The sequence below is a fragment of the Phalacrocorax aristotelis genome, chromosome 10 (genome assembly GCF_949628215.1).
Source record: "Phalacrocorax aristotelis chromosome 10, bGulAri2.1, whole genome shotgun sequence".
NCBI lineage: Eukaryota > Metazoa > Chordata > Aves > Suliformes > Phalacrocoracidae > Phalacrocorax > Phalacrocorax aristotelis.
In genome coordinates, this window is record NC_134285.1 from 10,401,744 (window position 1) to 10,423,646 (window position 21,903).

The window sequence follows — 21,903 nt, forward strand, 5'->3', positions numbered from 1 at the left end:
CAACTCTGCACACAACCTATACTCTCCAAATACCTGAGCCATGTATGAATACAAATTTCACCATGTTATCAGCTGAAGTTCTTTCTCCTCAAGATTCACACTTCACAGAGGTAGTGTCCTTGTCTTCCTCTATGCAACAAAACACAATATTCACCAGGAGTCTAAAGCTGCTTCATGCAGCATGAAAGTCCTGCACCAAAATAGTAACTGGGAAGGGCTGACACCCTACCGCCTTTCGGGGAGAGCATTAACCCTTTGATCTCCTGCCCAGGCTTTTGAGCAGGCCATGGGCAATGTGCACATATAAACACATATCTATGTACATATGCATATTCAAGTAAGGCTGGCTGGTTAGTCGATAAATGGGGCATAGCTAAAAACATTTATTCTAGATGTATTTGCTCATGCCATATTTGGGACAAGTGCGTTTCATAAGCAGGGAGAAAAACCCATAAATGCTTTGCATTGTCAAAAGAACCCCAAACATTAGCTCAGGACATCCATGCATCTGCCATCATATAAATGTCACATGATGACACACTGCTTTAGATAAGGGTAGGATTTGTAACACCTCTCTGGCAATGTGAATCAAAACTGAACTTCATTTTGAGTAAGAAATATTAAAGGAAACATTGATCTGATAGAAAACAAATGTCAAACTGGCAAAATGCTCCAGGTGACTCCGCAGTCAGTCACTACCAATTACCACTAAATATTTCAGGCTTACAGCTGTGCCAGGAGTTTATAACTCAAAGGACAAAACCTGAAGCAAACAAGCCTTAAGGTGAAATCTTAACTTTTCCAAAGTAACTGGGAATTCTTCCTCTGGCTTCAGAGGAGTTGAGAATTCACAGTGGATGCTACATATTAAAGGATGGTGGAAAATCCCATTTTCTTTTAACTCTAAGTGATCTTGAAATGGTAGAAATTAGAAATATCAAGTAGCATGGTGTCCTTGAGCCTAACAAACATACATTAGCACCAGGTAAAGCTCCTGCACAGTGATGTGGATGAATCACACACAGCTGTGTGCAAGGACAGTATTTCACTTAAAGCCCGGACCCCACCACCTCTGTCTCCCCTGACCTTCCAACACACCACGTGCACAGACATATCCTGCTAAGGCCAGCATGGCAGAGGCCACAGAACCTTACCCTGTGATACCTGTACTAACTTCTAGTTACCCTAGAGCCTCTAGTCTTCATTTAAGAGACTTCAACATCAGAAAATTCACCACCTTCCTAAGAAACTGCTTCCACATTTAATTGCTTTTACCATTAATAACATATATGCTATTTCAAATACCGTTTGGATCTTTCCCATTATACCATACTATATTATGCCACCCTTATAGGGCTCAAACCACAATGCTCTTTGAGAAGATGCACACCCACCCAAAGCTGAAATTTATTTTACAACAGTACTTACAAAATATAAGAAATGTGATATACCTTGTTTTCATTGGCTCTTAACATCCATGAGTAACTTCCAACCTTTTCCTATTACTAGTATTGAAATGCAACAGAGAAAGATGCTTCTCATAAAACAGCTGGTATCATAAAGAACATATACATGTGAAAGAAGCAATTCCCAGGGAAATGGGGGCGGGGGGGAAGTAAGTGCATGTTTTATCCTGCTTCTTCAGAGAGTTCACTTTGGGCTTTTCACAGCCTCAGAAGCATGCTCACCCGTTCTCAGCTGGCCTTTGAATTAACTAAAAGAATATGAACTCAGTAGCTATTTCCTAAAGCACATTACTTAGGACCCCAAGACCTCAGTGCCAGCCACTTCAATACATTTTCCTCCAGCCACCATTATTATCAAACCTAATTTTTCTAACTGACTGAAAAAGATGTGCCCGCCATTATTCACACTTCCATTTCTGCCTATAGTGACGTCAGAGGAGACTTTCCAATGTACTTTCAACTTTAGGATAAAAATTCTCCTTGGAGTGGAAAGTCATGACAAATTCCTTTGTACTGTTTGCTCTGTTTTTACCCCATAGCTTGGTTTGATGAGGACCTCTGAATAAGTTTGGCACAGGAGTTGCACTGACTTTCTGCACAGAAGTGGCATAAAAATGCCATCAGTGCAAAATGGGATGCACATGAGGAGTCATCCATTACCAATCAGTCCAAGTACGGAAAGGCTCCATTACAGATGCAGCTAGCAAAAAACCCTCGTTATCACAACATAAGCCATGAAGTACTAGTTTGTGTTGGTTCTTATCACCTCTGACCCCTCCAAGCTGTCATCCAAAGAGGAAACAACAGTAACACATTACATGGAGATAGAAAATTGACTTTTTTTTTTTTTTTTTAAGATTTAGAGTAAAAAAAAACACAGTTTCTCTCACGGATAACATAACTCATTGCAAATACTAGTTTAAAATTACTCTTGAAAAACATGCTTAAAAATAGCAACTTGTTTGAAAATAATTATTTGTTTTAATTGTATTTTGCTTTATTTATATAAAGACTAAATGGTCAAAAATATTGATATTTTGGAACAAGTCATATGTTCAGGACTTGGGCCAATAGCCCAGAGTAACTAACCCTCGCCCGCTTCCTATGTGGTGGCTTTCCTCCATGGTAAAAGCACCTATCAGCTGAACTTTGCCAGCTTTGGGAGTGGATCAAGCAAACCTACAGACCAGCACCCTACGTGTGGAATCAAAGTGCCCACATGGGGACTTAGTATCACGTAAACTACTACCAAGGTAAACTCGCACCTTCACTTACCTTGCCATCACTTTCCCATGCTGAGAAGTCCTTATTTATATTTTTCAATATCTAAGAGTACTGTGGCTTCATATCAAACACGAAGCATTTGCCAAGGTCTGTGGCTGCACAAATAAAAGCTACGTGCCAGAAACGTGCTTCCAGAGGCAATATGCTAAGTACCAGCTACAAAGACACTCTACAGAGTATGCAAGAAGGGCACAATATGAATTTCTACAACCATCTGCTTTTGCTGTTTGATCAAAGTTGGTCTATCTCTGCGAAAAGGGAACAAAACTGTGTTACTCAAATGCTTAGAATAAAAAAATTTTCTTTGTTCAGAAAAGGGAGGGAGGAACAGAAGCAGAGATGCACATCAGTGAGAATGAAAAAAAATGAAAGGGAGAGCAGGAAAATCTGATCTTTAGAAAGAAAAGAGGTGCCAGCAGAGAGGGACCACAGACACACACGAAACCAAGTTTCCATGGCGCACTGAGGGAGAATTCAAACAGAAAGTTCCTCTCTATGCCAGTGATGAGTTGTCCTGCAGGTGAATCAGACGTGTTGTGTGGGATGAGGTGTGGCTGAAATTCAAGCCTCCAGCACTTGTGATACAACTCCGGCAAAGTGCTGGAAAGCCTTGTACAATCAGTCACATATGTGGGCCCTGGGGAGCATCCATGCCACAGTGCAGCAACTGAACACACAGCTGAATGTTTCCATGTGTCACTGCCCTGGGCTATGGGAACAGCAGCAACAGCCATCTCAGCCTGATGTAGGAATAAAGGAGTAAGTTTTCAATAAAAAGGGAGTTAGGCTACAAGCAACAACAGAGTTACCAAGAAGAGCCATGAGTTAATAGAATAGTAACAGAAATCAGCAACTCTGAGATAATATCATCCCGCACGGGTTGTTTCTAACAATTCATGAGTTATCTTCCTTCCATTAGCAACTGATACCTCTAAAATCCCTGAAATACATAGTCTGAAGTAATTATTAAAACATAAGTCCTTGCATGCATGTGCCAAGAAAGTAGTCTTTCTTTTTTATGATTCTTTTTTTAAACACAATAGCAGCTCCTGTGAAAGTAGTCAGATTTCTCAAGCTTGCCCGGAAGCCTGAACATACATCTGTTTTACTATACAAACCATGACCTCATCTTTAGGTGAGCTGTGAACGCCGTCTAAGATTAGGGCATCTTGGAAGCACCCTCTGCTCCCAGGGCACATCCACCACTGTGGCTCAGGTTCACTGAAGAATTGGGCATTGTTTATAGCTTCCCCTTCCCACCTACACTGTCAAACTCTGTTCTATAAACCTAAAGATCTTAAATCTCACAAAAAATTCCCTAAACAGGGAAAATAGTTGGAAAAAGAGTAGGCAGGGAGGCAGCCTGATCAGTGTAGCAACAAAGGGTTGCCTTTTTACTAAATACAGACTGCAACTTATTCACAGTTATTCGTCTTTCATTGTGTGAAGACATTTTCTTACAGAATTGTTAAAATTGGCATAACCAGAGTTTAGCCAAAATTGAAACACCTGTAAAGGGTTTCTGTACAGCACTGATTTTTATGCTGTTTTCACTCGAGTTTGCGCCAAATAGCTGCTCCCCAGAACTGTAGGCAAATACCTGTTCACATGGTTCAGGCAGTTTCTCCAGGAACGGGGCACAACCTCAGCAGCACATCACAGTGTGCTCACAACATTTCCATGTGGTAAGAAAACAACTTTTTGGCTAATTTAAACATATCTGGGTAATTCATTAAGTGGTTAATAAACTGCTAACACAAAAAGTATTATTCAGCAAGCCTGTTCAACTTGGCAGGAAGTTTTCTTGAGTAAGACTGAATTGTTTGGTCAACAGATTTCTGCACACAGAAGTTTAAGTTGCAGCTCAATAATGCCTTTAGCAGTGTAGTCTTATGAACTGTATCGCCGGCAAGGAAACATCTGCGTTCATTTTGTACATTCAGCTAGCTTTAGAGCATTAGGGATAATAGAAAAGCTTCTTCTCAAGGACTTAGTGCTCACAACTCAGCAGCTGGAATAGCCAAAGGTTTTTGGGTTTGGCCCGTCCCCCCCTTCATACACACACAAAAGGACTACTTAAGGAGATTGGTAATCCTACAAGAAATATCAAGCTTGCAATACATTAGGTATGTTCAGAAGTTATTCATATTTATCTTGATATGTGCAAACCAGTGGACTTCATAAATATCAGTGTTGAAACCTCAAAAATAAAATGCGCAGGAGTGAACAAGCACAAGCTTTCACTAATGGCAAGTGAATGCTGGGCTGCGGGAAACATTGCCTTCCATTAACTACATCCAGACTGAGCACAGGTTTTAGGCCACAGATGTGTACAGCTCATGGAAAAATTATCCTGATTACAGATGCAGCAGAAAGAAGATAAAATACGTTCCCTCCCACCAACTGCTCTGAAGCAGAAACAGCTGCTGCGGGGCAAGCCAGGCACAACCCCAGCCCTTAGCACTAGTAACAAAATCTAACTGGCAAGTGGTTACCATCACTGTCAAGACCTGGACAATCCATCCCACCAAACCAGTCTCTATCAGACAGCTGAAGCAGGAGCATCTCTTCTCTTGTGCAAGGAAAGATGCTAGCACAACCCACCTGGGTAGGCTAACGGCTGACAACTGTTTTTTCAACGGTCATTTTTATTTTTGGCTCAAACAAATTCAAGACACTGAAACTGAAACAAAGAGAAGAACTCGCCTGCTTTTGGGAGACCTGCACAGGGTTACAGAGGGCACACGCCTAACACACAGAAGCAGTATAAAACAGCTGCATTTTGCACTGGTATTGGAATAAGAATCTGCCCAGCAAAGTACATCTATGCAGTCTCCTTAGCCACAGTAATCCCCAACAAATATCGTGGCAAAAAAAGGACCTTACACTTTCCTTCAAAAATACCTTCCCTTCTGTATTCCCCAGTGAGTCACTTGTCAGGTTAGGAATGCTCTTTAAACCCTCAAACTCCTTTGGCTGACTGGTCTATCTGGGATAGTCTCCTTCCCCACCACCCAAAAAAAAAAAAAAAAAGATCAGACAAGGATGTTTGGTAAACATCGCCTCTCAGTGCAGCTTCAGACCATGTGTTTGTAGTCTGCCAGGAAGCAGTACACACAAACAAGGTCCACTATCCAGTGACTTACTCCTTCTGTTTGACTAAGGGGAAGCAGAGACAGCCAACCCCATATTTTCCTCCTCTGCGAGAAGGCCACACAGCAGCACCCTGTAAAGCTGGGAGTTGAATCTATGTCCAGTTGCTGTCGCACAGCCTTAGACACAGGACCTTTCTTCCAAACCCTGAGGTTTTGTTTTATTTTTCATCAAAGTTAGACTCACAGAATCTCATTTAGGTTGGAAAAGACCCTTAAGATCATCGAGTCCAACTGTTAAAAACACTGTTAAACAACCATTAAAGCTGACACACTGTACAAGCTGACCAGAATACACCACAGTCATTCAACATCAATGTTTGCCTGGCAATCAGCCATTGTTAGGTTAAACTGCAGACTATCATGTACAAGTAATTTGAATATCTCCTTAAGTAGGGATCAATACATTTAAATTAAATTCTAACACAGGTAATCCACTTGAAACCAAAGCAGGCATTTAAAACCCATTTAAAAACCCCACCCATTCCTTGCAAAGCAAAATATTTCAAAGCAACAGTTAGTCTGGAAAACCCTGGCCAAATCACGCAAATGAGCAACTCTTGCTTATACTAATTGGCACTGAGACTCACAAATATTTGACCACTATGGAATACAGGTATGTATGCATGCCTCTGTTCACACAAGAATCGCAAAACTTAGCCCTGAATACATTTTGCCCTAGTCAACAGAGAGGGGAGGAAACCCAGAAACCACCAAACCACCAACTCTCTACTAAAGAGATGATTCAAACTCCTATAACATCCCTACACCGCTACAAACCTACAGCCCTAACCATAGCAACAGATTTAAACGTTTGAGGATACCTTTTGCCGTCTGCAGGCAGTGTAGAACAGGCAAATGCTGAAGGTGTTTATTTTAAGAAAACAGGAAAAAGTCTTTCAAACTGGACAACTACAAGTTAGGAAGAAAACAGCTTACCAATGACAGCAAGCAAGGAAAACAAAAACACACCAATTTATTCAAAGGAGAAACAGCATTCCATAACAGACTTACTATTTACCAAGTGCCTAATAGAGATGTGAAGTACTTTCCTCTCCAATTACACTCATCCACCTCATAAGCAACTGTGCTACCAACACAGTCCCAGCTGTGCTGCTGAAGTCACCACCGTAACTCCCAACAACTTCAAACTAGAGCTTGAACCAGCCCCTGTAACCCCTGAGAAAACCTCCAGAAACAGGAGTGAATTGTTCAAGGAGGAGGAGGAAGTTAATACATAAGACTATGTTAAAACTAACAACAAAATACAAACACTTACTAACAAGCAATACAAATAGCACCTTGCTCACTGACTACCAAAGGTTTCAAAGCACTGAAGAGGTTTGCTTAGGTGGCAGACTTCAGATCAAAGCCTGGCTAGGTCTGGTAACTAAAGTGGAAACGCAAGCCAGCATTTGAATCCAGGACAGTGTGAAATTCAAGGGCTTCCTTTCACTTATCCCTTCCAAGTGAGACACTCCACAAACAGAAAGCATCTAGAGCATAATATGTGACCACTGAATGCTCATTACAAAATTACAGTGACACTTCAAAAGCAACAAAATGCTCCGTCAGTTGTTGAGATGTCCACATTGTCCAAATAGTCCTTGAAAAACCATTTGACCTGCAAGACCCTTATTTTCCCCCGCGATCACATTCATTCAGGGCCCTTGATATGAGAACTACTGCAAATTTTCATCAGTGCAACTAGAAAGTGAAAATCCCCTGAAGGACTTAAACTACAGATGGAAATATTCTGTTCATAACATTCTGACAGCATGAGATCATTGTTCAGTCTGACAGACTGGTGATGGTACTGAAATGGACAAAAACCAAAACGCCTTAAGTAACTGTGTCAAACTTGTCTGAACTCCAGTAAAGCACTTTTTACTTATATATTTGGCAGTATAAAGGCAAACAAACCCTATAACCTTACTTTCACATAAAATACCTTTGGGTCAAATTCTATTGTGTGGAATATGTGGATGAACCCGTGGATCCCATAGCAATCACAGAACCAAAGTCCCAGGCCACATGAACCTACCCAAAACACCAAATAAACCTTGTTCTTTCTCTGCATCAACTGCCTCTCAAAATGAGCACTTGTTATGAGATTCACTTCTGGAAAATTCCTGTGCCTGAAAGCGTGATAAATGCATTTAGATTTATCCCATTTTTAAAGTGATTGGGCTCCCTGAGGTCCCACAGAGCTCTCCAGCTGACCTCCAACCTTCTATTCTTACCCATACAGAAACCTGTCCCACAGTTTAAAACCTGAACTCTCCTTCCGCCCATTTCATGAGGCATTTCACTGAAGTCCTAAGCAAGGGGAGCAAGCATCCCAAAAGTCAGTCCAGATGCCACTGCAACCTCAAAGAAGGTGGGCCAGTGCTGTTTGCTTTCTTTAGATGTCCAGGGGTGAGAAAAATCAACTTCAAGAAAAGGAACCAAACAGAAAAATACCATATTTTATAACAGGGGCGTGAGGGTGAGGAGGGCAAATCACTGTTTACAGTGTCTGGAAAATTAACAGGTTTGTGACGATCTTTTTCTAATAAATAGTCATTAATCACTTGCAGTCACTTAGCACAGGAGGTCATGCAGTTCCAGCCTGCCTAGTGTAAATGTTTAATACTGAATTAGATTAGAAAGCCTCAGGAAAGTGTCATCGTAGCTAGAGTGCTACCTGCTAATGGAAATTTTCTTTGGTTTCAATATTATCAGGGCCTGACCTGGGCTTTTGGGAACAAGATGACATAATCTTGCTATAAAGTCACGGACACAGCAAACATCACAACTGCTAACTACAGAAAGCCAGACAGCCATGAGCTTATTACACCATTTTATCACTGTACCACCATAAAACACTATCACCTATTTTGATCATATCTCTGTTATTAGAAACAGGAACACAGGGATGATGATCAGCCTGTAAGGCAGACTGTGGGAATCTCCAGCTCCTCCTGTGTGGAGCTGCACAGCATGTGGGTGCTGCCATGTCCTGGCACATGACATGCCAAAAATACAGGCACGAACATCCTCATCTGTGTGCACAGAGCTAAAAGAGCAGGATTCAGGTGGTTTTACGAGAATATTTCATAATCTTCCTCCCGCCACCCCTACTCAGTTAGCAGCTCAGTCAGAGCCAACTACAGTTATAATTATCGCCATAATTATTATTTTAATAAGAACCAATGACTTATCAAAATATTGCACTGAAGACTTGCACATCTTTTCTTGTAAGACTGCCAAAAATCTAGTTCATTGCTGAGGTACTGCTCCATGTACGCTGCTGGCAGACAGCACCTCCAAGTTTCTATTTATGCAACTGAGTGACTAAACTCAATTCAAGTGAATGCCAAAACATAAGCAATTTGAGGCACAGTAGCTGTGCAAAGTACTATTATTCTCCTGGTGTATACACACTAACAGCTTTGTTTACTACGTTTACTCCTCTTCTGCTTTTTTGCTTGGGTTTTACATACTGTAGGCCAATCTGCTGAACTTAGATGCCTTAAGTTAGCCACCTGAATCCATATTTATACTTCTGTGTCAGGCATCCATAGAAAAATTTAAGTGCATAAGCAAACCTGTAGACATCTTAGTCAACATAATTAGGTGCCTAGATTTATCTCCAGTGCCCCAAATGTGGACCTCTACAGGCCACAAGTTGCTATTTTTCACAAGAGTATTTTTTTCTACCAGGTAATACTAGCTTGATAACAGATTATTTTTTCTTCACATGCTTGTTCAAGATGATCCAGTCCAGATCTTTGGTAACTCTCCATTTCTATACAAAAGTCCAACTTCAATTTTCACAACTAGCAGATGGCCATTTACCTAGCTACACCTCCACGTACACTGCCCGATTGAGGAAAAAGTTCCTCAGTTAAAAAGATAACTAATGACCCTGGCAGCTGTGGGGCACTCCATCAAGGGTGGCCAGTTGTCACCCCGCTAAGTTTACAGATAGGACATGTGACACAAGGACTCTACCTGCCCCTATGACATGTGGTTGTATGTTTCTGAAGAACTAAAAATTTGTCATGGAAATGTCACTTTTCAGGTTGTTCATCTCCCAAGTAAGGGTCAACGGGCTGGATATAGTTTCACAGAACTCGCTTCACTTTAGTCAATACAGCCAAAACCTCCATCGTTTTTTCTTTCAAAGATGTTTTAAGTGAGCCATGTGTCATCCAGAATCAAAGAGTGCAATTATAAAGAACAAAGCTAACTACAAACAGGCTGAGTTTTAAGAACAAAACTAAAGACCTCTCAGAAATTCAGAGAGCATGAAATCCAAAACTCACTGTTAAGAATTAAGTCAGCAAATAGCATCAACTCTAAGAAAAATACTCAGGTTCCACCACCATAACTGAACTGAAAAAGTACATCTGAAGGGCAAGCAAAGGCTGCAGTATGAAGTAAAAATGAGTGTACATGACTCATTCAGTCAAATCCAACTCAAACTAAAGTTTGCAGTGTCATTCAGCTTTGTAGAATTGTTTTAAATAAGCATCCCACTTACTCTCTAATAACAGAACAGCAATAAAGCAGTAGCTTGAAAACAAAATACATGTGGGAAGCATTCAAGATCTGACCTCAGAGTCAACCATGCACTAGTGTGAAATCGTTTTTAGCTAACATTTTTCTACTAAACTGATATTCATTTATTGTGAAGTTTAATTTCATTGCCACAAAAAAAAAAAGCCAATTATAGACAAGCTATAAATAGCTCATTCCTTGGAGGAATCATCTAATCATCTCTAAAAATAAGAAGTCACATGATTTAAGTGTCCTGCACTGACCCGTTTAGTACTTCACATAAAAGGATGAACTCAGCAAGGTTACACCATATGTAAGTTTAGGCAATATTACACATTGCTCAATTTTTATATCCACACCATTAGAAAGCCTGGTCTCCTCACTTCTAGCTCATACTCAAACTCAGTAAAGCATTCAGTCCTGTATCTAATGTAAAGCTTGCGTGTAACTCCATAGGAGGCACAGGTCCACAAGGCATCGAGACTATTTTCTGCTTCCAAGCGAAGCCTGGAAATCTCCTTTACCTGCCTGAAAACAGCTGGGCAGACAATTTACAATACTAGCCTCTTGCTGATTTCTTTCTTGATCCATCCACACTAATCAATCCTTTGACTCATCCTACCCTCAGGCTGTATAGTGCCAATCACAGAGAAATTCTGATCAGTGAGTGGAAATCACTGAAGAACTTGTGCGAGTCCTGTGCTGAACAGGTCCCTGATGGTAATACTGCAAAAGTTACACTCATGACTCTTGCTAAGTGCTAGCAGCTATACTTCCTATTCAGCCTGTAAGCTTTTCAAGGCAGGGACCTTTCCTCACATGTGTCTGTAAAGCTTCTAGTGCCCAGATGGTGCCATACAAATGAATAGTAATTATATTTCCATGTAGACCATTATTGTGCATAATGTAAATTACTTTCACTGATCCAGGAGGAAATAATTTTCTCATTTTGAAATGAAAAGAGAGAGTAAAAATAATGATTACTTGTTTGACGTTATTATTATAACAATAATTACATTTGTGGGTCCAGAATCCTCAGCTGGTCTGCACTGACTTTAATGGAGCTATGCCAATGCACGGCAGCTGACAAGCTGGTCCCAGTCTTTGCTGAAGATCTCAAACTATTTCACAAGGACTGATTACTTCAGACCCACACCACTTCTGTGAAAGATGGGAAGTTAAAAATTAAGCACACTTTGTAGACTGGGAAAGAGATACACCAGATCTGGCATGTGAAGGAATGGATTCCTACAATGGCACAGCAGGTATCTGAGCATCACTGCCACGGAACCTGTCCCTTGCCAGCACAGAGGAGCAGGCTTCTGTAGGGATTCAGACCTCAAGTGAGCTGAATTGCCTTCTGGAGACACTCATCCCTCTCCGTTCATTAGAAGGCCTTAGACTGCCTGAATTTAGCACCCCAGTGTTTGTGAGATTCAGCCTGGGCATAAGTGGTCAAAAGGGGACAGCCGTAATCAGCAGCACCAAACATGAAAGGGACAAGTAAAGTTGGAACCTGCCAGGGCTCAGCTCCTCTGGGAAAAAAAAAAAACAAACCCAAAAGACAATTATCAGACCAAAGAGGACTAGGTCTGGACAGCCAATAACTGAAAACCCCAAAACCACATGTCGCTTTTAGCTGTGTGGCTTTAAATGTTTTGCTACAGACATCAAGAGGTTAGTGATAGGAGAAAAAACACAGGACACTGACTTTTCCTGCTCCCACAGAACACTCTCCTGTTCAACATGTACTCTGCAGCACAGCAAGGGCCTACCATTACTCAAAAAAAACCAAAACCAAACTGAAGAGGGACTAAGGTTCCCAAGACTAAAAATCAGACTCCAACACTTGGAAGTATTACTCCTCATAAACTGCACTAATACAAGCAGTTATACACACCAGCACTCATGCACCCTGCAAATATCCATGCAGGGATGCTCCTGCATCTGGCCAAATCAGACACCCCATCAGCCTAAACTAGAAGCAAAAAAATACAGGACATTGTATCTCACTTAAAGAGTCACTGGAAAAGTTCCAGTGAAGTGCCAGACCTAATTTTGACACTGTAAAGAAAAAACTGGAAGTATTTTATTAAAATTGATCCTTGAGGTTATATGATTTGAGTGCTCCTACTTCATGCTTTCATTGTACTCCTGTCCCTTCATCAAGCACTAATAAGATGCTGTATCACATATCATTGACTTTCAATATTGAAGGGAAAAAATATTTTGAAAAATATTTCTCAATACAGCTGAGATGTGGCAGGTAATGAGGGCCTTTAACACACCAAAAAGTATCCATTTTGCAACAGCTGACAAGAAGTAAATGGGATTTGTATGTCTCCTGTACAACAGCTGGTCTTCTCTTGCTAAAAAATGAAAACGCTTCTACTTCAAAGGGAGCATCTGCAAAATCCCATCGTACATTAAAGACTAAAAAAACCAACAAAACAAAAATACACCAGTGGCCTGAAAAAGACTTCCGATGCCATAACCAAATAACACAGATCCATTTCATATAATTATCTTTTCTGTGGGGATGTGGGAAAGTATTAACGAGGTAACTGCTTCAGAAGTCCATCAATCTAATCTGGTTCTAATACTCTTCTTAAATAATGCATACATTAGTTCTCTGTTACTGAAAAGATTTGTTTGTTTTATTAATGTGTGCCTTGTTAAGTGCTAAGACTTCGTAAAAATCGTTACGCAGCTTCTAGCTGCAGATGTATTGTCTCCCCCCTTTCCCATTACAAAATGATTAGTTGTCTCCATTCTCCTTTTCAATTATTATTAAAGCTGTACTGCAGCATGATTAAGCTCCCGTTAACAAGCAAAACTGTACTTCATGGTCAAGTCAGTACTATGGACTCTTTCTCTAAGAAATGTATCATTTCTGGCTACATAACAGCTTGATGCCATAAATGTTATTCACAATCTAAGGTACCTTAACTAAGCATTTGCACTGAGATCAGCAGGTGTACTAAAACAAGCAAGGACCCAGTTTCCAGAGCTTGATTTACACTGGACTGAAGTTTCACATGTAAACAATTAGCTCACATTAAGCTCCCTTGCACTTTTCAGGTGTGGAAATCTTTCTGAAAACCATTTTCCCCCTCATTTCTTATGTTCAGAGATTAAATTACTGAGGCCACAAGTCTATTTCAGCAAGCTACCTAGAAGGGAAGATGTTTAAATAGGTGCCATCCAGTTGTGTCATAATATATGGAACCTATACATTCATCAATTTAAGCAAAAAGGATAAATTTGGGGTGAAATAATTCTTTTTTTCTTGAAGTCTCTTTTGTTTTCTGGAGCTTAACTAATTATTTTATGCTTAAGTGCAACTTTTAAGAGTGAAGTCCTAGTGACTACAGTGAGCCTTCCAGCGGGTAGCCCAGTTCCTTGCCCAAGGCAGGAGCTCTCCTTCCATGCCCTCCTTGCTCCCACCCCAGTCAGAGCTATGCTTTAATGCAGGTGCTGCACTGAAACCTGTGGGCCGTGCAGAAACTCACTTGTTAAGTACCTCCCACATGGATAACACACTGATGCTTGGCAGAGGGTAGGCCTGGGCTGCGTGTTTGTTTCTGGCACAACAGTGCTGGGAAGCCACCTGCAGAATCTAAACATTAGAGGGGTAAATACTCTTCGAATGAAAATGCTCTTGTCTCCAAATCTGAAAAAAACATCAAGCTTCTGCTTGATAGGCAAGGTCAGAATTCTGCACTGTTCTTACTTTTGGGAAGCATTTGGAACAGGCAGGGGGAAGTATTTGATGGATGGACTTTAGAGAAAGTGGAGTAAAGTTCCCTGGGTTTTATTTGCTGTATGATTCCCCTAGTTTTCTCCAGCATTTCGGAGTTGCTGCTACTTTGCATTCAGTTACAACGACTGATCACAGTTTTTATAACTGTTAGTGTTGAATAGAGTAGCAGCTGGATGCCTTTCCTAGTTTCAGCAACCAACAGGTATTACAGAGTTTACGCACACATTATAATAATTTTTGCCTTCTTGCATCTTTAACCTTGGTGGAACTCAGCATGCATCACGTAAGTGAGCTGAGGGAACAAGCAAGAAATATAACCTGCTTGAGCACATTCAGCTGACCAACCCATGGAAGAGAGGGACCCAGCCTCGCTCTCCACACGCCCAGGAGAAGAAATACCACGTTTCCCACTGTAGAAATGAAAATAAGGAGGATAGACACTAGTGATCCGCAGGACTGTTCTTCCCAGATTAACTTTTGCTTGGAGTTAAAACAGATAATCCTCACTGTCCCCAAACACACCACACTTTCTCCTTTCATTTTACCATTCTGAACATTTCAAGCTATTGATAGCTACATTTGGTTCCTTTGACAGCTTCATGCTGAAAGAAACATACCATTTCTTTAAAATGGATACACAAAATTTCGGACTAAAGAAATGCTTTGACCAGCAGGCAAGAGCTATATTTCACTCAACTGACACAGTAACAATATGCTGGCATTTTTTGCTTTATGGAGAAATAGGCAGTAATGAAAACCCAATGGTGCCACAGGGCCCGAAGGAGCATTACGCATCCACAGCCATTGCCTTCAATGCCTAATTCCAAGGCAGGGGCCACAGCTGGGTAACGTGAGCACATCACTGCAATGCACAACTGGCTGTCAGTGCAATGCTCAGTGTGAACTAAGACCATGGCAGACGCCTTGCCGTCACGTCCCTCTCATCACCAGCAGCCCTGAAGCAGGGACTTGCATTCCTTCCTCTTCCCTTTGGGCTCCCAATACACAACATTCACCACCCAGCTCCTTCCACCATCACTAGCAGGCTGCATTAAAAAAACCTGAGACTAAGTAGCACACTTACAGTATTTTCACAAAAAGATGTTGCATACTTTTCAAACATAAACACCCTTATATAAAAATCAACCCGTTTTCCACTGGAAAGCGGCTCTGTTGAGAAGGACCTGGGAGTGCTGGTGGACAACAAGCTGACCCTGAGCCAGCAATGTGCCCTTGTGGCCAAGAAGGCCAATGGTATGCTGAGCTCCATTAAAAGGAGCGTGGCCAGCAGGTCGAGAGAGGTTATCCTCACCCTCTACTCTGCCCTAGTGAGACCACATTTGGAGTACTGTGTCCAGTTTTGGGCCCCCCAGTTTAAGAGGGATGTGGAACTGCTTGAGCAAGTCCAGTAGAGAGCTACGAAGATGATCAGGGGACTGAAGCATCTCCCTTATGAGGAAAGGCTGAGAGACTGAGGTTTGTTCAGCCTGGAGAAGAGAAGACTGAGGGGAGATTTCATCAATACCTATAAATATCTAAAAGGGTGGGTGTCGGGAGGATGGGACTAGGCTCTTTTCATTAATGCCCTATGACAGGACAAGGGGCAATGGGCACAAGCTGGAACACAGGATGTTCCACCTGGATGTGGGAAAAAACTTCTTTCCTATGCGGGTGCCAGAGCAGCGGCACAGGCTGCCCAGAGAGGCTGTGGAGTCCCTTCCCTGGAGACATTCAAACCCTGCCAGGATGCGTTCCTGTGCCCCCTGCTCTGGGTGTGCCTGCTCAAGCAGGGGGGTTGGACACTATGATCTCCAGAGGTCCCTTCCAGCCCCTACCATTCTGTGATTAATCCTTGCTTGCTTTTGATACTTGAGTTTTGCTGAATGAATAAAGTTTGTGCAAAGGGTGTTGAACAGCTGCAAAAATCATACATGGTTGCAAACACCCACTGAAGTCACCACTACCGATACAATTTGTACATCTTTAAAGATATCTATAACCTGGTTTAATTAAATGTGGAAAAACTGCAGGAAACTGCTTATGAGTAATGAGAGCTCCAGATGTGGCCAGGCGATCTAGCACAGTAAGTGTTTTCAGTTGCAAAGTAGCTCAATTCAAAATTGCTTCTTCCTGCCAAGTTGGCAATTCATATGCAATTATGAGCAGGTACAGTGGCAACATTTTTTACTACAGTATGATGTTATTTTATTTTCCAAATGAAATTGCTTATTACACATATCTGACAGCATTTAATATTAGTCTAAATACCCCTTAAACACCTGGTTCAAAGGATTGTGTTTCTTTTCCCACAGACACAAATTACCAAATCCTCACATTACGTATGTCCAGCTCAGTAAAGTGAAATACATGAGACCATTTTAGTCTTGTACATAGGTCAGAGACAAAGAAAAAAATATGATAAATAAAAACATTGTGTGCTGGTTTTGGCTGGAATACAGTTAATTTTCTTCATAGTAGCTAGTATGGGGTTATGTTTTGGATTTGCGCTGAAAACAACATCCATAATACAGGGCTCTTTTGGTTACTGCTGAGCAGTGCTTACGGAGAGTCAAGGACTTTTCTGCTCCTCACCCCACCAGTGAGTGGGCTGGGGGTGCACAAGGGCTTGGGAGGGGACACGGCTGGGACAGCTGACCCCAACTGACCCAAGGAATATCCCACACCATATGACGTCATGCTCACCATATAAAGCTGGGGGAAGGAGGAAGCGGGGGACATTCAGAGTTACGGCATTTTTCTTCCCAGATCACCATTACATGTGATGGAGCCCTGCTCTCCTGCAGATGGCTGAACACCTGCCTGCCCATGGGAAGTGATGGATGAATTCCTTGTTTTGCTTTGGTTACGTGCATGGCTTTTGCTTTACCTATTAAACTGTTTATCTCAACTGATGTGTTTTCTCACTTTTCTCACCATCCCACCAGAGGGGAGTGAGCGAGTGGGTGGGGCTTAGTTCCCAGCTGGGGTTAAACATTGACACACTAACTTCATATGGCAACTTTCAGACATTGGTTTGAGAAGCACTATGTTCTGCAAAGCATCCAAAATCTTGTTTGTGAAACTTTATACTAATAAAGGATCTTGTAAAGGCAGTTAATAGGGCATCTCTGTGTTAAAGGCTCTCTCCAGTAAGTGAAAAAAGCAGTCAGGTATTGCACCACAGACAAACATCTAGCAGCTTTTTAAAAAGATACTCCCCAAAGGTGTACTGAACACACTGCTCCATTAACAGACCAAAGATACATTAAAATGAATATTCTTTTTTGGTTAAAATCCAAGACTGAGAAATCTTTGAAAAATCCTTGCAGGGTCTCTCAGACATGCACAACCCAAAGTAATTTGGATATAATGGGTCTACTGTGTTCGCACCAGCCAGCTTCTCCTACTGCTGCAAAACAATTTGATACACACAAACCACAGGAAACTTGGATTAAGAAGGATAACAACTTCGCTCAGGCATTACACAAATCGTATTGTATTGTGGAAACACAGCAACATTAAAAAAAAAAAAAATCTTCTTTCACGATTCTGTATCATGCCACTCCATTAAACACAGATTTTCCTCATGAATTGAGTCTGAAATCAGAACCGGGCCTGCCTCAGAGACAGGCAACATAGGAAGGGTTAGATAAATCAACATTTGCACGTCAGGAGTGCCTGGGAACTTCACCTACCAATTTAAGCAAGCTGTCAGGCTGTTGAGGCAGAAGTTTGCACAAATGCAATCTCCCTATCGCTTTTCCACCAAGCACACATTTTAATCAATAGACAGATGCTTAAGTGTGGGGTTTTGTATTCTGACAAAGTAATTTTAAGGATGGCAGCTACTTCCCAGTGTGTAGGTTAAGCAAAGCCACAGGTACCACAAAGTCACGGTGAAGAAGTATTGCCTAATCACCTCTTGACAAAGCACATTGTCATGCACACTATCACTTGTCATCTCACGCATTGTGGGTTTTTTTTTATTTTCATACCAATGTCAGACATGTGAGACAGCCCAGGGTGATCCATTCTAGTCATTTAGATAACAAGGGGCAAATAGGTACACTCAGCATGTGTTTTAAAACATTTTTTCTATTTGGAATCCCAGTGCTCCATCTTTAGGTCTTTGATCAAATCCGTATGCACAAAGGCGTGATTCATAACTGTCAGCATCAAAATAATCATATTCTACGTCTACGTGTCACCAGCACAGAAACAATCAGCTCTCAGCCCAAACTCAGCGTTTGTTCCAACATACCAGGCTCAAAACTGATATCGTGCCAGGACGTTTGTAGGACAACTGCTAACTGCGCTCATTCTGACACTGCCCCGGAGCCCACAGAAGAGGATTATTTCCTAGAAAGCCTGGTGAGCTGGGAAGCGGGGCTGGAGCCCAAGACACAGCCTGCCTCCTCCCAGCCCCCCACCTGCCCGGGTACCAGCACCTGCCAACCTTTGATAACCCACACTGGAGAAACCAAGAAGGAAAAAAGCTGGAGAAGAATTAAAGGCAAAAGAATAAAAGACTAGATGGATAGGAAAAGACACAGAGTGCAGAGTACTGGAAGAAAAACAGTGGAGCCTGAATAGTTAGATTTACAAATACAGCAAGCACCAAGATACAATTATGTGTAGAGCTAAAAATTGAACTCAGTAAGGAAGAATTTTCACTTTCACATCTAGAAAGCACAGCGGGATCTGCACACACTGGATGGGTACATACTACCTTTCAGAAAAGTTGTCCCAAATGTTGGAGACAGACACGTGTGCTCAGGGCACGGCTCTCTGCAGCCTTTCTCTGTGGTCAAAACACCCACAGTCATTTGTGAGGGTAAATCATCCCTGAGCCCCAAGCTCTTGCTTTCTCTCTCAAGATGTAAACAGAAATAGAGCAACAAACAAAAATATGTATGCATACTTTAAGAGGCAACATTTGTTTAATGTAAGCCTACTCCTAAAAGCATTGAATGAAAACCAAAAGGAAGCTTCTCTTGAGCTGAAGAATACTACATACCAGTAGTACACACCACTGCTGTTTCTGGGGTTTGCATTAACTGACCGACACTGTTAATTTGCTTCTTCACGTGCCTATTAGAAAATTCAGAAATGCAGCTGACAATAAGGCCAGCTTTGCAACACCTTGCCGTTCCAGGCCTGAATCACTCAAACGAGGAGTTTGCAAAAGAAAATGGTAAGAGATAAGGCGACAGCGCACAGGTTCAGTACCCTTGAGTTTTTAGCCGTTAATAAGACGATTGCATTAGATTTCATCGCCTGTCACCTACTGGGCCTGACAGAGCTGTGCAATAAAGAATAGCGCCTGTGCGGTTTTCAGGTGAAAAAATTCAAGTAGAAGTAAAATGAACGCCGAGGAACGTATCGTGCAGGCGGCTCTCCGGCGAAGTTCGGGGATGCTGAAACGCCAGCTGCAGAGGCGGGCAGTGCCCAAGGGGCGCCGGGGAGCGGAGGGTCCTACCCACGCATTTTCTGGCGTTGCGGCCGCGGCCCCCCAGGCTCCCCCGCCCCGCGGTCCCTCCGCCGTTGGCCGCGCCGGGGGCGCCGGCAGCCAGGACCCCGGCCGCGGGTGGGAGCCCGGGCGGCGGGGCCGGACCCGCTCCGCGGCGGCGGGAGGTGCCCACGCGAGGTGGGGGGACCAGAGCCCCGCGCGACCGCGCCTCGCTCGCCCCAACTTCCCCGCGCCGCCCGGGCAGCCCCTCCGCCGAAGTGCAGAGAAGCGCCGTGAGCCGAACCAGGGGCACGACCGCTCCCACTCCCGCCGCCGCCCCCCGCCCGCACCTACCATCGCCTTGCCGTGCGGGGCGGAGGGTCCGCGGCGCTGCGGGTGTGCCCGATGGTCTCCGCCGCGGTCTCGCTTCTCGCGGCCGGCGGCGCCGCCGCCGCGCTGCTCCTCGCCGGCATCGAGGGAGGTGAAATTCCAGACGAGGAGGGTCTGCAGGAGCAGCACGGTGAGCGCCGCCACCAGCGCCGAGCGGGAGCGCCGCGCCAGCCGCCGGGCGCACGGAGCGGCCACCATCTTCGCTGCTGCCGCGCTCCCGAGAGCCGCCGCATCCGCCGCGGCACGGAGTTTTCAGCCGGGCAGAGCCAGACGTCAGCAGGAGGAGGGCGGAGGTGGGGAAGGAGGGGAGGGGGGCGGGAAGGCGGAGGAGGAGGTGTGCGCGGCGCGTGGGGATGGGGGAAGCCGGCGGGAAGCACTGGCGGCGCGGCAGCCCGCGGCCGGGCGAGCCCGGGGCGAGGGGTGGGGTTGGCGGAGGAAGAGGAAGGAGGAGGAGGGTGGGCTAGAGACGGAGGAGGAGCGGCAGCGTGGGCTGCTGCTGCCGGCGGCGGGCGGGCGAGCCCCAGCTCTGCAGGAGGGGAAGGGGCCGGCGCGGGGCGGTTCCGCGCCTCACGGCGGGCGGGGGAGGGGGCGGCCGGCGCGGCGGTGGCCGGCGACTGCCATCTTCTGAGGGAAAGCTGCCGCGCGCCGCGGGCGGGAACCGGGCGTGAGGAGACGGGCGCGAGGCGGCATCTCGCCCCCGCTCCCCGCCTTCCACCGCTCCCGGCCGCCGGGCCGTTCCCCCGTGAAAGCTGGCATTTCGCCCTTCTTCTAGTAGTATTATTATTGATTATTTTTTTTTTTAACCGACTTGGAGCCAATTCGCGCCGAACTGACCTGCAGTCGTTTCAGATGGGGCTTTTTCTCTTCGGCTGGTCATGTTAAAAATGGCTGCAGCAAAAAGGCGTCACGGTTTGCACTCCTTAATGAATGAAAATTTTGACGATAAATCGTCAGACTTCCACAGTTTATCAAGAACTCTGCGTATAGTCATTAATTTCCCTGCCATGTAGCTCTTGACCAATCTTCACTTTTGACAGGCTGTTACTCCATCTCTGCTCAAAGTAGACCCAAGTGCGAATTCAGTCTGTGGGGCCTTCAGTCTGTGCAGGCCTTGCCAACGGCCAGGTGGTTTGACTGCTTGCAGCATAGGTACGCCTTTAACAACACTGTTGTTTCCCCTCATCTGACAAACAGTCATCCCCATGTACGATGCTGGCACAAATGCGTGCAAACTGTTTCATGGGCAAAAATGGTGCAAGTCCCACAAGACTGGGGGGGGACGACGGCGATTTAAGCAAAAGCGTTTCTGACAGCATTTGGTCTCAGCAGAACAAGAGTGAGGTGCAACACCTCCACAGCCCTGCAAGGTTTGCAAGTAACAGGCATAGGCACGAGGTGGCTGTAATTAAATGCCCAGCATCTAAAAGGTGTATGTAATGGATAGCTTTAGTTGCCTTTTTCTCCCATACTAGTATTGGCTTTCTAATCTGTAAAATCTCATTATCTGATGATGTAGCGAAGTAGGGAGTTTTTTTAATCTGCCTGCACTGTGCCTCTTTTTGTAAACCTAATTCCACTTTACAAACCAAATCCAAAGGTGAAAAATAATATCTTCTGATAAGGACAGTGCATGCTCAGTCTTAGGTGTGTCCTACTGAAAGCACGTCTGGACAGAAGGTTTGTATCCAAAACCACAGTAATTTATAGGCCATAAAGATCTGAGTCTTCAGTGTAAAGTCAGCCCTGTGTATGGGTGGGAGCCTCAGCATGAGACACTTCTGCACTGAGTGAAAAAGTGGAGCGGGGAGAGGAGCAGGCTTCTTCTGACAACATCCTCCTTTCCCTCTATTTATA

At 43.8% G+C, this 21,903-nt stretch overlaps 1 protein-coding gene across 4 annotated transcripts in view; it reads right to left on the reverse strand.

Moving 5' to 3' along the window:
• Window positions 1-20,459, reverse strand: part of XYLT1 (xylosyltransferase 1) — a 202,502-nt gene extending 182,043 nt beyond the window's left edge. For 2 of the 4 annotated variants that reach the window (XM_075105158.1, XM_075105157.1), the window contains exon 1: window positions 20,014-20,459. In XM_075105158.1, the coding sequence (XP_074961259.1) occupies window positions 20,014-20,247 (234 nt within the window). In that variant the 5' untranslated portion in view covers window positions 20,248-20,459. The remainder of the gene's footprint in view (window positions 1-20,013) is intronic. The other 2 variants (XM_075105160.1, XM_075105159.1) reach the window with 1 other exon arrangement.
• Between the last annotated feature and the right edge of the window lie 1,444 nt (window positions 20,460-21,903).